Raw genomic sequence first — 17370 nt, forward strand, 5'->3', positions numbered from 1 at the left:
CCCGCATGTTTCCACTGCCATATGCCGCGCTTCAATCGATCATAATGTAGGCCCCACCCTCCCAAACGTAGTCCCGCCCCAAAGCAGGTGTGGTGAGTCGCTCCCAGGTGTGCCTCCGCCCCCAGGGAAAGACCCGCCCCCTCGTCTTTCCCGGAACCACAACAGGAGCCGGGCCATGGAGCCTATCCGAGGGTGGGGCCCTGGAGAGAGCGTAGCCTGGCTCAGAGGTGAGGGGTCCGAACTGGCTCTGAAAGTTGATGGGGAGTTCCCTGGACCTTAAAAGAGTTAGAGGGCGATAGAAAGAGATCGAAGGCAGCTCCGGAAGAGAGGTATTCTATCCTGTGTTAAAAGGGGTAGAGGCTTAAACCAGCTGATTCTTGGGCGGATGATCTAATCCAGCGCTAAAAGAGGGGCTACAGCATAGTTCTAAAAGAGGGAGGCGAGCCAGCACAGCTCTGAACGGTGAACATGGGAGAGTACAAGATGACTCTTAAAGTGGGGGTAAGTTTTGGAACTCTGAAAAGATGCATCCCAGCTCTGAAGGGCAAGTTCCTAAAGGCCGTGTATTGCTCAACTCTAAAAGAAAGATAGTATAACCCATCGAAGAGTGAGGTGTAATCCAATTTTGAAACAGTGATGGCATATCACAACTCCGCTCTTATCACATGGGATGCATAAAAATCCAGCTCTGAAAGTGCGAGGGCATCATGCAGCTCCGAAAATGCGACTGTATTACCCAAATCTGAAAGGATGAGGGTTTAGCAAGGGACACTGGAATTGTGTCACAGCGTTGACTAAATTATGTAGCAAGCACAGGCAAATTATGTGGCATAATGCAGTACATTTTGTGAAGGTATTATTTCTTTGTGTGTGATATTTTACAATCGTTAACACTTTCTGGACAGTTTTCACCTTGTTAGTATCTGTTTAACACCCGATACAACAATACGCATTTGAAAGGTGACCAGTCAGCCTTATGAAGACATCTTGGGCACTTTCAGAAAGTTGTCCTAGGAACACATTCTGCTCCTTGATTACTATTGGCTTTGAGGTTTGTAACTCACACTTTTGGTTTCCATTTGCTGGCTTTATTTGCTTTAGGCTCTCCAGGTTATTTGTCCCTTCTGTTGCCTAAACCATGTTCTCTTTATCTTTCCACAAACTCTTTCTGTACGAGTGCCTTTAAATCTTGTTCTTATCTCATTATATTTGCTGTGCATTCAAAGACCGAGGTCGAATGTCAGGCACTGTATTCCAAGGGCGCTTGTTTACTCTTCTTTCTCTGACTTCAAAAGTGAGAGGATTTATGTTACAATCTTGCTAAATACTGGGGGTGGAGAGAGTTTTTTTTCTAGCGCACAACAATTTTTAAATTAACTGTGTAAGGGTTTCAGAATATGTCGGAACTATGAACGAACAAGTGAAGCCCATTTCTTATTTCTGAAGTGTAATCAAAACAAATACTTTAATATGCTCAAAACGAATTATTAAACTAGGTGATGCAATTCCACACATTTTCATCTGTGCACTGGATATTATTATTAGTAAAACTGTATGTCTGTGCAAATGTAATGGTCATTTCAATTGAAAATGTGTTGTCTGTAATGGCAATGTGCTACCACACCATTAATACTCCACTCTAGCCCACTCTACACCACTCCACAACACTGCACTTTACACCACTCCATGCTACTGGACTCTGCACCACTCCGCTCTATCCCACTGTACTCTACACCACTTCACGTTACGCCTCCCTACTCTACCCTGTACCACTCCATTCTATGCCAATGCACTCTTCGCAACTGCACTCAACACCACTCCAGTCTAGGCAACACCAAACTACTCTGCACAACTCTACTATATGCCACAGTACTCTACTCAACTTCACTCTATGCCAGTACACTCTGCACCAACGCACTTTACTCTGTAACACTCAACTCTATGCCCCTGCACTCTAAGCCAATCCACTGTATGCCTCTCTAATCTACTCTGCACCACTGCACTCTACACCACTTTACTCTATGCTGTTGGACTCTTTGCTACTCTACACAACTGCAGTCTATCCTGCACCACTTCACTCCAGGCCACTTCACTCTGCTCTCAATCTACTATATGCCACTGCACTCTACTCTGCCCCACTTCATTCTATGCCACTGCAGCCAATGCCACTCTACTCTTAACACTCTACTCCATGCCAGTGCACTCTACACAACAGCACTCTGCTGCTTCGCTCTGTGCCACTTCACACTACTCTGCATCACTGCACTCTACACCACTGCTCTCTTCACCTCTCTACTCCACTGCACTCTGACACTCTACAATACTGCACTCTCTTCCACTGAACTCTACGCCACTGCATTCTATTGCACTATACTCTACACCACTCAGTGCTACTCTGCACCACTCCGCCATTGCACTCTATGCCACTGCACTCTGCCATTCACCTCTCTTCTGTGCCACTCCACCCAGTGCCACTCTACTCTGTACCACTTCACTCTCCTATGCACCACTCTAATCTATGCAGCTAAATTCAGTGCCTCTGCACTCTACACCACTATACTCTGCAACACTCTACGTCAGTGCACTCTCTATCAGTCCGCTGTACTCTATGCCACTCCAATGTATATCACCTTATGCAACTCCACACTATGCCACTCCAATACACAACACTCTCTGCTGTTCCACTCTACAGACACTCTCTTCTGTGCTTCGCCATTCCACTCTACGACACTCCAAACCACTCTTCTCTATGCCACTAACTTTTAGCCATGCTGAGCAGTAGCCACGTTGGTGTACAACATGGCTAAAACACATTGGCAAAGCCAGTGGCTCTTGCATAGACGAGACATATTGGCTTTGCAAATGCTTGTTATCTCAAAGCACTCCAAAGAAGCCTAAAGTTGGCATTGTGGCACTACATTAAACACTTAAACAACAAAATCCTAAGGTTGGGTAAAATGGATCAATGATGGAGTTTCGATGGAGAAGGTCACACAGCTTTCTGGTTTACTATGTCAAGTGTGAGCGGCTCCTTTTTCCTTTGTGTCCTTTAGCACTTCTACGTTTATGGAAAGCAAAACAAACAAAGAGTGTCAGAATGCAAAATAAATCCCATGACTGAGTGAGTTACTTGTGCCTGACAAATTATGTCTTGGTTATTTCCACTATCCAGTGCAATGGTAACCATTTTAACAGTCTTGAAACGATTGAGTTGGCCCTGATAGAGTCCAAACTGTGACTTCAAGTTTGCCCAGACACATATACAAAAGACACTTATATAATTCAGTGTTTTTGCAGGTTTATTAATGTTATCCGTCTGTCCCAGGTCACCTGTTATGCTCATAGGTGACAGTCTCACTTTCTAGTATGTCTAATGGATTGTTGTGGGTTTTTGTGTAGTTTGCTTCAGATCTTTAAATGGGAAGATGGCCACTCTTAGTAGTTCCATTTACTTGAAAAATAGTCTTAGGCTTCCCACTACAGGCAACCAAGTACAAGGGGCAGATGACAGAAGCTAGCTGATCCCATAGCCCATTCAGATAGGATAAACACCCTGAGGTCCTACTGCACTGATGCACTCAGGGATGAACATAAGTTATTCTCATTCAGTGGGGTGACATTTCAGTCAACACCTGGGAAGTAAGTGAAGGTAAACCTGGAGACCACATAGAGTCTTTGAGTAAACAGAATCAGCATGGAGTTCGAGGACATTTAGGTTACCAGGAAGTTAGAGGTCTTCAGGGTGAACAGGAAGGTCAGAGAAAGGAGGGACTTTAATGACCTCAGGTTCAGGAGGAGCCTCGGGCTGTAGGTGAAGAGATGCTTCGGGAACCTTGAGGGTGAAAGGTGTTAGGGGACTTGAGGTTAAGCAGGAGCCTATGGGAACTTAAATTGAGACTGGAGCCTTGGCAGCCTGAGCATGAGCATGAGCTAGAGCCTTGAGGACCTAAATTGAGGACAACTTTTACTGGGAACCTGGAAGTGGAAGAAAGCCTCTGGAGAGCTTTGGCAATTTAGTGGTGAGTGGGAACCTCGGGGACTTTGTGTGTGTGGAGCAAAAGCCAAGAGTAAACTGCAATCGCAGGAAATCTCATGGTGAGCATAATTTTCACTGACCTCAAGGCAAACAATAGCTTCCTGGTAAGAGTGAGCAAGATATACAGGGCTTAAGAGTGAGCAGGATTTCAAGACCCCAAGGAGTGACCAGGATTGCAAGGCCACCTAGAAGTGAGCAGAAGCCTCTTGGATTCTTTCTGTGAGCAGGATTCTCTGCTGTGTCTCTAAGCAGATACCTCAAAAAATGGGATCAGCAATGGGTTGAAGGGTCCTGAGGGTGAGAGGGTAGTTCTAGGACCGACTGAGCCAGATGTCTTAGGCTGAGCATGGTACTCAGGTCCTTCAGAGTGAATTGAATGCAGACTCAAGGATGAACATGATCCTTTGGGGACATATTGGTCAGTTCACAATGAACATCCCCATTAATGAGCAGGAGCTTTGGGGCCTAAAAAAAGGGAGAGGATCCAGGGTTATGAGTTCAATTTCAAGTTTATAGTTATTTATGATTAGGAACTCTAAACGAGGTCCACATAAAAAAAGACATGGGAATTAAATATATACATAAACAATCAAATAACTTCTCCAACGAACAGGGACTACACCCATATAGTGAATCATGAGCGTGATCAGGGTTATGAGGGTGAGCAAGAGTGAAGGGAGACATACAGACCTAATGATGAAAGTCCATATACCAGTGGCTGAGATGCAGTGGAACATTGGACTTTTCATTCCTATTCAATTTTACGGAACCTACGTGCTATAAAAAGTTTTCGTTACTGCAATGTTCTCCCAAGTTTAGCCACCTGATACTAACCAAGCAATGATTCATTAACCCCTTCTGTGCTGTGGACGTAATGGTGAGGTCCAGTGGCACAGTGCTCTTGTACCGAGGACGTAACCATTTCGTCCTCGGCACTGAGCTCAGAGGGAGCGCTAGTGCTCCCTCGGTGGGCTTCCCTCCCACCCCCTCAAGGCAGGGATGCAAGGGAAAGCCCTTCCCCGACCACCCCCCCCCAGTGACATCTGATGACGTCAGCGCGCATTCGTGCGCTGACCTCGCGATCGGAAGAGAAATGCTAAGCATTTCTCTTCCGATCATGTGATGGGGGCCCTGAGAGGCTTCAAAGGGAAGGAAAGGAATTTCCTTCCCTTTGAAGTCTCTCAGAGCATTTCAAAAGCCGGATCGTAAAGCGATCAGGCTTTTGAAATGCCACCTAGACACCAGGGATTTATTTACCAAGGGAAATTGGCATAAGGGGAGTGACCCTTTGGGTAAGGGTCGCTCCCCAGGGGGGCAATTTTAGTCAAGGCCTTTTCTGCCCCCACTTGGGGCAGATCGGCCTATTGCTGTTAGGCCGATCTAGGCACCAGGGATCGTTTGTGTGTGTGTGTTTTTTTAGAGTTCGGGAGTGACCCCTTAAGCAAGGGTCGCTCCCTAGGGGGCAAATAATATTTAGGTTATTTCTGCCCCCATCGGCCGTTTTTTTTGTTTTGTTAGGCCAATCTGCCCCCAAGAGGGGCAGAAACCACTAGGCACTGTTTTTTTTTTTTTTTGCGCCAATTTCACACAAGGGGAGCGACCCCTTAGACAAGGGTCACTCCCCGAGCGGGGGCGGGGGGGTGAATTAGGCTGATCTGCCCCCGGGGTGGCAGAAACCACTAGGCACCAGGGATCATTTTTTTTTTTTTTTTTTTAAGAGTTGGGGAGCGACCCCTTAGGCCATTTCTGTTAGGCCAATCTGCCCCCAAGGGAGGGCAGAAACTACTAGGCACCAGGGATCTTTTTTTTTGCTCCAATTTCACTCAAGGGGGGTGACCCCTTAGGCAAGGGTCGCTCCCCCGGGGGTGGGGGGGGGATTTAATTTAGTCCATTTCTGCCCCCTCCCCCCCAGGGGGCAGAAACCTCCAGGCGCCAGGGATAATTTTATTTTTTTTCCATGTCAAGTGTGAGCGGCTCCTTTTTCCTTTGTGTCCTTTAGCACTTCTACGTTTATGGCAAGCAAAACAAACAAAGAGTGTCAGAATGCAAAATAAAACCCATGGCTGAATGAGTTACTTGTGCCTGACAAATGATGTCTTAGTTATTTCCATTATCCAGTGCAATGGTAACCATTTTAACAGTCTTGAAAGGATGAGTTGGCCCTGATAGAGTCCAAACTGGGACTTGAAGTTTGCCCAGATTCACGGGCGGTAGGCCTATCCACAAAAGTGAGGTACCATTTTTATCAGGAGACTTGGGTGGAAAGACATTTGTGGCTCCTCTCTGATTCCAGAACTGTCGGTCACCGAAATGAGAGGAAAGAGTTTTTTTGTTTTTTTTGGTCAAATTGTGAGGTTTGCAAAGGATTCTGGGTAACAGAACCTGGTCAGAGCCCCACAAGTCAACCCATCTTTGATTCCCCTAGGTGTCTAGTTTTCAAAACTGTGCAGGCTTGCTAGGTTTCCCTGGGTGCCGGCTGAGATAGAGGCCAAAATCCACAGCTAGGCACTTTGCAAAAAACAGCTCTGGTTTCTTTGTGAAAATGTGATGTGTCCATGTTGTGTTTTGGGACATTCCCTGTCACGGGCGCTAGGACTACCCCCACAAGTGAGGTACCATTTTTATCTGGAGACTTGGGGGAACAGAGAATAGCAAAACAAGTGCTATTGCCCCTTGTCTTTTTTCCACATTTTTTATTTCCAAATGTAAGACAGTGTGTAAAAAAGACGTCTATTTGAGAAATACCCTATAATTCACGTGCTAGTATGGGCACCCCGGAATTCAGAGATGTGCAAATAACCACTGCTTCTCAACACCTTATCTTGTGGCCATTTTGGAAATACAAAGGTTTTCTTGATACCTATTTTTCACTCTTTATATTTCAGCAAATGAATTGCTGTATACCCGGTATAGAATGAAAACCCATTGCAAGGTGCAGCTCATTTATTGGCTCTGGGTACCTAGGGTTCTTAATGAACCTACAAGCCCTATATATCCCCACAACCGGAAGTGTCCAGCTGACGTAACGGTATATTGCTTTAAAAAATCTGATATCGCAGGAAAAAGTTATAGAGTAAAACGTGGAGAAAAACTGTTGTTTTTTCACCTCAATTCCAATATTCTTTTATTTCAGCTGTTATTTTCTGTAGGAAACACTTGTAGGATCTACACAAATGTAGAATTTGCTGAATTCAGAATTTTGTCTACTTTTCTGAAGTGTTTAGCTTTCTTGGATCCAGCATTGGTTTCTCACCCATTTCGGTCACTAACTGGAAGGAGGCTGGAAGCACAAAAAATAGTAAAAATAGGGTATATCCCAGTAAAATGTCAAAATTGTGTTGAAAAATTGGGTTTTCTAATTCAAGTCTGCCTGTTCCAGAAAGCTGGGAACATGGTAATTTTACCACCGCAAACCCTTTGTTGATGCCATTTTCCGGGAAAAAACCACGAGCCTTCTTCCGCAGCCCTTTTTTCCCATTTGTTTGAAAAAAACAAAATTTTCACTGTATTTTGGCAAATTTCTTGGTCTCCTTCAGGGGAACCCACAAAGTCTGGGTACCTCTAGGATCCCTAGGATGTTGGAAAAAAAGGATGCAAATTTGGCGCGGGTAGCTTATGTGAACAAAACGTTATGAGGGCCTAAGCGCGAACTGCCCCAAATAGCCAAAAAAAAGCTCGGCACAGGAGGGGAAAAGGCCTGGCAGCAAAGGGGTTAAAGATTGTGATCTACAAATGTGTTCCACTTTTTAGGTCGAGCGTAGAGTTCGATGTGTTGTAACTTATAATATGGGTTCAAGCAAATTCAAGCGATTTCATTTGTTGGTTCCAGTGTCCTTCAAAAATCTTTGCTTGCTAGTGGTCAGTTCTGCCTCTTTGTCCTGCCTTTTTCTAGTTGGGAGCACTACGAAGTACTGGATAATTACGCTATGTCCTGTTTATCTCTTCTGTAGGGGACTTTTTTTCTTTAGAATTTGCCTGTTGGTCTTACACTGTGGGTGTGTGTTCAGTCCCTCCTCCCCACCAGTTCCCTCTGCAAATAAAATGAACAGCAGAAAGTTTTTTTTTTCCCAGTCTCCTCGTTTATAAAATACACTTTATACGTTCAACACTAATGCCCCTGGTGGCCGTATTTTTTATTTTTTTTTGAAGGTGGGATTCACCTCATGTAATACTGATTCGTATAAGGACGAGGGATGCAAATATAATAGTACAATGTGGGTACAATTAACCGTTTCTGCTCCATATGCATCATTTCATTTGAAAATGCACACTCACTGGACTATAAAATGGCGTATCACTCGCAGCTGCTCTCCCAGGACTCTAAAACATGAGTTACCCGACCAAACACATGTGCAAAGAAATGCAACCCGATACCAAACGATAACATGACACAAACATTGTGGATGACGCCAACGGCGCAGAGAACACCAGTTGGAAGCATGACACCAAGCATTGGTAATTGACATACGCATTGAACCAATAAACGTTTAAGATGAGTAGACTTCACCAACTATCTTTCTTTAATTCGAACAGGAAGTCTAAAAATGACGAATCAGACTACGTTGGGTGTATTTAACCTCCCCGTCTCAAGTTTAGATGCAGAGCAAAACCTTAATCCATGCCTTACTTCTGTCCTAAGAGGAAAACTAAATGATCAGCGACCACAGAGAGGTTCTCAGGAGCGGTACTGCAACAAGATCAAGGCTCGAAATCAACAGAAGAGCCGTAGAGGCTTAACCCCAGTGAGACGTGATGGGCAACGAAGCCTGTTGCAGGGGGTGTTGATTCACTTTTTTCATGGGGGTGTAGAAACATTTTAGCGTTCAGGGATAGGTGTAAGTTGGTGCTCCAATCGTTTTTTAGTACGCGCTGTCTTAGACTGTAAGGAAACATGACCATAGTTTAGGTTATCGTGCCGTAGGCAAGTTTATTGCATTTTGCTGTGCGTTAAGACAACGTGTGATGAACCGAAGGGAAACCAGAGTGGTTGTTGCGACCGCAGATTTTGTTTTTTGACCTCGGTGAGTCTGTAATATTCTGACACCACCAACACATTATCTTATTTATGCCGAGGCCACAACTTGGGCGGTGACTTTACATGCTTTGGTGTTCCACCGTAGTCAGTGCTGCGAGAAGGAGCTACCCGTTCGTATCCTCTAAAAGCCGGGTGTTAACATCAATCTGCATTTATTTTTATTTTTTTTAATTGTGGAGATAGTTTTGCGCTCACTGTACTTTTAATCTTCTATATGTTTTCCTTACAATTGCAAACGAGGGAACTGTTTTAAATTGTCCCCGAAGTATGGTATTTATTGGCAATTGAAATAGCGCTTACTGCCCATAGAGCATGTTGCTGATGGGTAGTAGACTTTTGTACTCCCAATGCCAATTTCTTTCTCACCTCCTTTCTCTTCTTCATATGTGCAGTGTGTGTGCATTGCTGTCCACTTCTCATTTTTTACCCCGTACCTCACTGCATTTTACTCTGAGGTCTGCTGGAGAAAATCATTTTGGAATGGAGTTTTCTTGCTACCTTAACTCCTTTAAGTCCTAAAAGTCAGGGGTGTAGCTTGTTAGTATTTCTGCGCCTAGCCTTCTTCCAATGTTTCTGTTAGTCAGGCAGCAACTCTGATGGCGGGGTGGTGAAAGTGGTATTCTCTTCAAATTAGCATGGCAGATTTAAATTAGGCAATATTATCATTTTTTGCTGCAGATAGAGGAAGAAGGTAAATGGGAGTACTTTAGCTATATGCAAGGCCACTTGAATTATGTGGCAGGGTTGACCAAATTATGTGGCAATAAAAGTGGCAAGAAAAGGTCCGGCCGGCCCTGCTTAGCGCTTCTGAGATCGGGCGCATTCAGGACCAGGACTGTGCCACTCTGCTCTGTGGAATTCCACAGAGTTTTAAATCAACTCCACCGAGTTCCGCGGAGTGTAACTCCGTGAGCTCCGGCTAGGCCCGCTTATAACTTTTGGAGTCCACATATTTGTTATGGGTACAAAAGGGAGAGCAGGTCCAGTCTTTCAGAGCTCTGGTCAGCTTTTAGACAGTAGGTTCTGTCCTCTTCTGAGTTTCCACAGCCCAGGTAGTGTTTTGAGGACAGTGGGTGCCACATTTGTGGGTGTCATGTTTGTAGATGGCACTTGCTGTAGGTAGCGGTGACTTCTTGCTAACAGTCACTAAACCTTAGGATGAAGGTTCAGAGGGTAATCCTACCTACTTTTGCAACATTTCATCTGTGCCCTACAACAAACTATCCAGCAGTGCTCCTCTTTGCCTAAATCCAAAACGGTGAAACCCTTCTTTACCTGCGCAGATCCTGTGTGTCCTCCCCAGGGGGGTGCCCAGGGGTATGATCAACTGCTCCTCTGTGGTCACATCAAACCAGTGAATCAGTTTTTTAAATAAAGATTACAAAGAGTCCAAGAATTATATTTCTGTCTGTTTCCTAGCTGGAGATAACTGTATGCCATTTAATATTGCATCCCAGTATTTTCCTACGGAAAAGCCAGTCTTGCTACAGCGAAAATAGCTTTTCGGGATTTGTACTGCATGGATATGTTTAACATTACATTTCTACATGTCCTACTTTTAATTACTATGCTCCTTCCTCTATAGGCATGAAGGCCAGCTTTGGAATGATGTATTAAAGTGCAAAAGGAAAGTGTAGACCTGTCCAAATGTGTTTTTTTTATTTTTGATATGTCAAATTACAGCTTAAAAGTTGCATTAGTCATGCAAAATTAGTGGGCCTGAAGCCATGTTTTATACTCTTACTGTATTGATAGCACAATAGGTGTTGCAGTCACCTAGTGACATTTAACTTACAATTCAGGGTACAATTGAACAAAAGAATATTCATTTTGATCAGTGTATGTCTATTCATAGAATAAAAGGTGTACTCTTCAAATATTTGCACTACATCATATTTACATTAGGCAACTAAACGTGTATGAAGTGAACACACCATCAAAAATGCCATTCAGCAAAAACAATATTGTAGGCTTATTTCCTTTACTAAACAAATATGGATAAGGGCACATATTCAAATCTACCACATTCTGATTACAAATACCCTGGATGAGAATGTTTCCTCCCACTTAATGTAATCTGAGACTTCAGGAATTTTACTTGATTGTGTGCGATAAATATTACCAATTATGAGTCTTTCCCAAAACAATGTGGCATAACATGCAGATTTTAGTGCTTTCCACACCATATCAGCATTTCTCTATTAATTTCAACAGGATTCCCAGCCAGAGTTTACCTATTGAAAACTGTGAGATTCTGATGCTTGCCACAAAGCATATAATTGAGGTATATATGCTAGCAGCAATAAACCACATATCCTAATTAACTGGTCCAATTGTAATCTGGGCCTTAGTAATTGAAGGATATTTGTTTGCATAATTTTAAACCAGAGTTATGGGTACAACAGTGTAGATTACAGCATGTAATATATATTTTGTTAAAAATGTGAAGCACATCAGTTAAGGTACTTTTGATTTAAACATTGAACCCTCTATTTAATTCCGAATGTCCACCATTCTATCCATTATTCTGGAAGAGTTAAGATAACTGGAAAGGAGTTTGTTTTATTTTAAAAGCAATGTAACTGATTCGTTTTAGAACTTTTGAGACCTTAAATTTATAGGTGTGGTAGCAGGCAACCTTAAATTTTCTTGAAAGCTGTTTTTTCCATTTTATGAATGCATCAGTTGTGTCCTGCGTAGCATTTGTTACAGAATATTTTACACTTTTGCAGGACCGTAGATGGTCTGTAGTGTCAACCATAGTACCAATCCTTGAAGGATAGAAAGCAGAGATGCAACAGCTGGAATTAAAGCTGGAATTTTAGTTCCTTGTTAAAGGCAGATATGCATATCTATAGACAGATGCATATTTGTGCATGTTTTGATCTTTCGTCTAAATAGTGCTTCAAAGTCGTTATATGAGAATACTATATTTGTTGCCATTTATTGCATGCAGTATTGGTTATCTTGCAACTGAAAAAAGAAAATAATCTGCTTCTAAAATTGGTGTTTTAATCTCAAGCATTGTTCGAATTTCAACCCTTTTTTAGGGGCGAGCGCAAAGCGCTCTGTCCCCTGCAGTAATCTCTCTTTGGGCTTCTAACCACGCCCTGTCATGTCAGTCACTTTCATTGGTTCGTGGGCTTGCCTTTTAAAATCCGCCTGTTTTCATTCAGGAAAGGCATGCATATGTCATGCCTTTTCCGGTGTTTCGCACACCTACACAGCACCGGTAAACTACTGAAAACATACAAGGCTCCATGTTTTCAGTATGGTTTTCGGACTACTTTATCCTTTTATTTTCCACGCAGCGCGATCGCGCTCTGCTTTTCCGTTTTCAATTTCAGCGCAATCGCGCTTTGTTTTTTTCTTTTAATTTGTGTGGCAAGAAACATCCAGTTAGGAGTTTACAACGCTAATAGCTCTAACTCGAGCAAACGCTCTCTGCTCTCCCTTGCACCTTTCCATTCTTACTGGTATGTCTCCATTCTGTCATTCATCTTTCTTATAACACCTGCATAACTCCCTCCTGTCTCTCCATGCCTTTTCAGTATCCTCAATCTACCCCCTCTTCATATGTCCCCGCCCCCATGTCTCCATCCTCGCCTCTTTCTTGTCTCACCTTCCTTCATTCACCCTCTCCTTACCCCAGTGTCCCTGCGCACCTCGCCCCCACCCACCCCATATAGTAAACAATGCCAGCCGCTGGATATTCAGGAAGAAAAAAATCTGTCAGGGCGGCATGTGAGGTAAACTGCAGCAGGCGCAGGCTACGCTGGGCCCCGGTACTACTGCACCGGCTGCACCACGTTAAGTACGCCCCTGAATGCCCGTCGTTGAGGTCACTCGTACTGCCTAAGAGCTTTCATGAATTAGTCCCAATATTCTCAATAGAAGCTGATTTGCAATGGTGTTACTGTGTTTCAGAAAGAAAAGGACACCACGAATACACCGTGGCAGATGAGTGGATTTAAAGGGGGTAGAAAAATGGTCAGCGAAGACACATATTTAGCCCAGTTTACGAGGAGTGGTATATATATATATGTGTGTGTATATATATATATATATATATATATATATAATATATATATAGTGCCATGCTACTTATGATGTTGCAGCTGTTGCTTGTCCACCTTTCACGAATTCGTTACTAAATTGTTAGGAATCACTTCCCAACTCATATTAATACCTGTTGTGTGACTTCCGTTTCATTTGGTGTGGGGGCGAAGTGTCTTGTCCTTTTGTCTTCGGGAGCTGAAGAACTACGAGATGACATGTCATTTATAACATGAACCAAGTCATGCTTATCTGCTTTGTAAATAATCTTCAAGCAACATTTTGATAGGGATCCGGTGCACAGACTACACAAACACAAGCAGTGAAAGAACCTTGTCACCTGAATAAACAAATTCCTACCGAGGTACATACAGCAGCTATCTTAAGTTTAAACTGATCATGAGCACACCCTTCAAGTTGATATCCCAGTGTTCCCAAAGCAGCAGTCTCTTCTGTGTGTGGTGTATCTGCAAAGGAAATGTGTCTTCCCCCATTAACTGCACGGATACAATTTATGCCTCACAGTGCGGCGGCCCGCGGATTGCCACGAGTATAGTATGTAACGTTGTACCTCCCGCGCTAGTTGTCTATCGGTGCTCAGCTCCCTCCATAGTGAATCTAATGCACGCGGCTTCCCGAAGCAGGTAATCCTGGTATTTATCCACAGGCCTATGAGCGGTGGACATGCATGTATTGTGTCAGATCTTTCAGAAGCTTTTGTGGGGCCAGAAACACTTTACCTCCTGCGGATCCCCTCCCTCGTTTCTTGGTTCAAAATATGAGCAATGTTCTGAGACCCATTTGGAGGAAGCTCCACTTATGGTGCCGCCTACTGGCGGCTGATATTTCTGCCTCATCAATGTATCACAAGAGGATGTAAACGTTCCAGAGAATTTCGGCCATTACTTTGTCGGCAGTAAAATTGCAAATCCTTAAAGACATATATAAACAAAAAAAAGAGCCCCATATGCTTCCATGTGACGTCCCCATCCAGCATTAGCGCCAGATTCGTGGTAGTAGCAAAATGATTGAGCACAGTGCTTAATTTGTGCTTGTTGTTTCCAATGATGAGCACCGGCACTTATTTCTGAGGGCCGGCGCTTAGTTTTGTGTCTCAGGCATTTACTGTGAGCAAAAGACACGTGGGAAAGACGGAGGAAGAGAAAAAAGAAGATGAGTCAGAAAGAGGAAAAGCAGGAAGCTCCAAGAGTGAGCTGAAGGGGCGGGGAGTGGCTGTTAAGGGATTGAAGAGGCCGAGGTGGAAGGAAGAGCACAGAACCTTTTTAAAGCAGGTTGCAACATTTCAGTTTCCAAGCTTCTGGCCAAGCATGCATGCCACTTGGAGCTATTCATGAATGAAGACCGTTCTGCTCGAAGAACATAAAATTGCACAGATTTATTTCCAACACGTGCTTGTATCCTGCCTGGTAAATACAATGTATATATTCACTGAAAAAAACAAAGATTAAAGCTGAACATTTCAGTGCCACCATAGCATTTTAAACTTACAAAACCACTGAAATTCACCAGTTACTTGCGACCCCTCCATGCACTGTATTCTCCTCAAGAATTTCATTGCAGGTGTTGAAAAATTATATCATCAAAAATGTCATAGAAGATGTCATGTGTGGTACTTAGCAGAGCATGGTGAGGGTGTGGGCCTTAGGGCATAAGTTATAGTTACTTGAGATAACCATAAATGGTGAATTTCAATACTTTTTAAAGTTTAAAATGTTACTTTCAAATTGAAATATTCACCTAACCATAACATTACTTTTGCTTTTCAGTGAATTTCTAGGGTGTTTTTAATGTAAAATAAGATTTTATTACCATATGTATGCCAACCGTTCCCCCCTGCTGTGCACAGCCTCTAGCTGTTCAGCAGTGGTTTGGCTGCAGGCACTGGCCTGCTGTCAGGACCTTCTTCCAACCTATTGGACCCCATCCTAAGGAAAGAGAAGAGTGCATGCCCTCATTCATGAGAGAATTCTTTTTTTTTTTTTTTTTTTTTTTTAAATGCGAGGGGGGCACATGGCCTCCAGCCAGTAGTGGCACAGGGACCCCATCCCTTGTGACCAAAGCATATTTGTAAATGGGAGGTGGGCGTAGGGCTCCGGCGACCGCGTTCCCAGGGTCTTTAAGGAGGTAGCAGGTGCCCTCCCTCCTCCATGAGCCAATACCTGGGCACCAACTAAACAGTATATATTGGGGGAGGATTTTCGATTGGCCTCAGGGGATGAGGTCCCCCGGGCCAATTGAGGCTCGGGGCAGGTTCAAAGTTAATGCCATTTGAGGCTAAAAAACACAGCATCACCATTTTGTTGCAAATAAGCATTTCCCAACTAAATGCAAGATAGTTGCCGAGTTTCACCCTGAAGAGATTTCAACTAGAGCTTTCATCTTAGATCCATATGATGGTCCGGAGTCTTGCTGCAAACACCAACTGCTGCACTTCCATCTTTTAATGTTTGAGTGAGAACATGAGATGTCCTCTGCTGCTTCCAGAGTCCAATCCCAGCACAGCCCCCCCCCCCCCCACCCTTCGCCCTGATTCACCAGCCTTCCTCAGTGAAGAAGGGGACTTCAGGTTTGCAACCGTTGTTATTGAAATATGTATTGTGACGCTTATTTTTAGCCGTACACCAATACATTGTTTTCCAGAGGCCAGGCCCTGCAAGCACCCCTCCCCAAATCACTAATTGGCTAAACCAGCCTTTTGCAAATCTATTGATCTGGCTCTCGTCAGCCTCCTGCCATTATGGGACACTACATTAAGTTGTAAACCGTTAACGTGCTAGTGCTCCCTGGGTGAAAGATCTGTCAAATTGATGTCTGGCCTGATGGACACTTCAATGGCATATGAATAATTTCCAAACGAGAGATTTCATAAAAAATACAAGCACTTCATACTCAACTTGAAAAAATATTCAGTGATACTATCTTATGTATACATAATTTTCACACATACCACTTGCCTGGACCTAAAGGTAGACCAAAGGGTATGTTAATCATTTTTAGTAAGATTTTTTTGCTATTACAAACTGTATTTTTCTTTTAATTCAGTTGGCTATTTAATACTCATTTACCGTATGCTTTTATCTGTATACCATATGTTTCTCTTACGTCCTTTGCCTTTCATCCTTTATTTGAAGAACTCTGTAGCCCCATGCCCGGCCTCCGACCCCAGATGGTTCCAGAACAAGGGTGTGCAAAGTTTTTATTTTGCACGAATAGTCTCAGAGTTCCCGATTTATTTTTCTAACTGTGCGCAGTTTCCTCTCCACTCGCATAGTTTTCTGTCGCCGCCCGTATCTCCCATGTTTTTATATGAGAGTGCCTACCTTCCTTAGCTTTTTGTCATGAGTACTTTGTAACTGTTATGCTGGTAAGTAGCTAGGAGTTTGAATGCGAGGACATGTCTTCCTTTGATTTCCTCCCGAGTGACTCCACAGAGACTGAGGTTGTGTACGAAATATTTGCAACAGTATTGATTTTCACACGAGACACCTTGTGTCGAAGTTTGTGACCTCAACATATTTTTCTTAATAGACACAGTTGTGCAAGTGTCTACCTTAGATTGTGTTACAAAAAAAACGAGAGAATAGTACATATTAACTAAGGTGACTGACACTGCTAGAAGGCACTCCGCACTGACTCCCCAAGGTTCTTCACATGAAGCTCATAGATTGCCAGTAAGTGCAGCAGGTCTCCAGCGTTACTGAGATCTCTCTGGACCACCTTGGGCGAAGCAGCAGGGAACACTCAGATGTTGCTTAAGAATCCTGCTAAGACTTTGTCCTTAGTCGGTACAGATCTGAAAGCAATAATCGTATCTGCAGAAATGCTTTCTTTATTCAAAAAGAAACACTCAAACGTAAAGGTAAAGCCCATAAAAACTGCAGAAATGGAGATGGAAATGTTTGTGTAATACTTCCCATTTAATACCTAAAATAATAGAAATGCGTTCCATCAACTTTTTTTGATCTGCGCGTAAGTAGTCGTAAACGTTGGGTGTAAATGTGAGTGAAAGGGGGAATGACTGTAAAATGGGGAATATCTACTACAAAGTGTGGAGAGGGAGTGGAAAATGAAAGAGGCGCACACTGTAAGGGACATACAAATATAAAAGCACACCTACAAAAGGGTGAGTCGATTGAAATCCACAAACGTTAAACCCACATATACCAGCTACTCCAGTAACACTACAGTACATTCATGTTCGGAGCTACTCCACCGAAGACTT

General features: G+C 43.4%; 1 protein-coding gene across 3 annotated transcripts in view; it reads left to right on the forward strand.

The window, feature by feature from the left end:
- Nucleotides 1–9: 9 nt before the first annotated feature.
- The window catches only part of CNKSR1 (connector enhancer of kinase suppressor of Ras 1), a 262699-nt gene continuing 245338 nt past the window's right edge, over nucleotides 10–17370 (forward strand). The window contains exon 1 of one of the 3 annotated variants that reach the window (XM_069224001.1): nucleotides 10–227. In XM_069224001.1, coding sequence (XP_069080102.1) covers nucleotides 176–227 — 52 coding nt within the window. In that variant the 5' untranslated portion in view covers nucleotides 10–175. The other 2 variants (XM_069224003.1, XM_069224004.1) reach the window with 2 other exon arrangements.

Source organism: Pleurodeles waltl, chromosome 3_1, assembly GCF_031143425.1.
Source record: "Pleurodeles waltl isolate 20211129_DDA chromosome 3_1, aPleWal1.hap1.20221129, whole genome shotgun sequence".
Taxonomy (NCBI): domain Eukaryota; kingdom Metazoa; phylum Chordata; class Amphibia; order Caudata; family Salamandridae; genus Pleurodeles; species Pleurodeles waltl.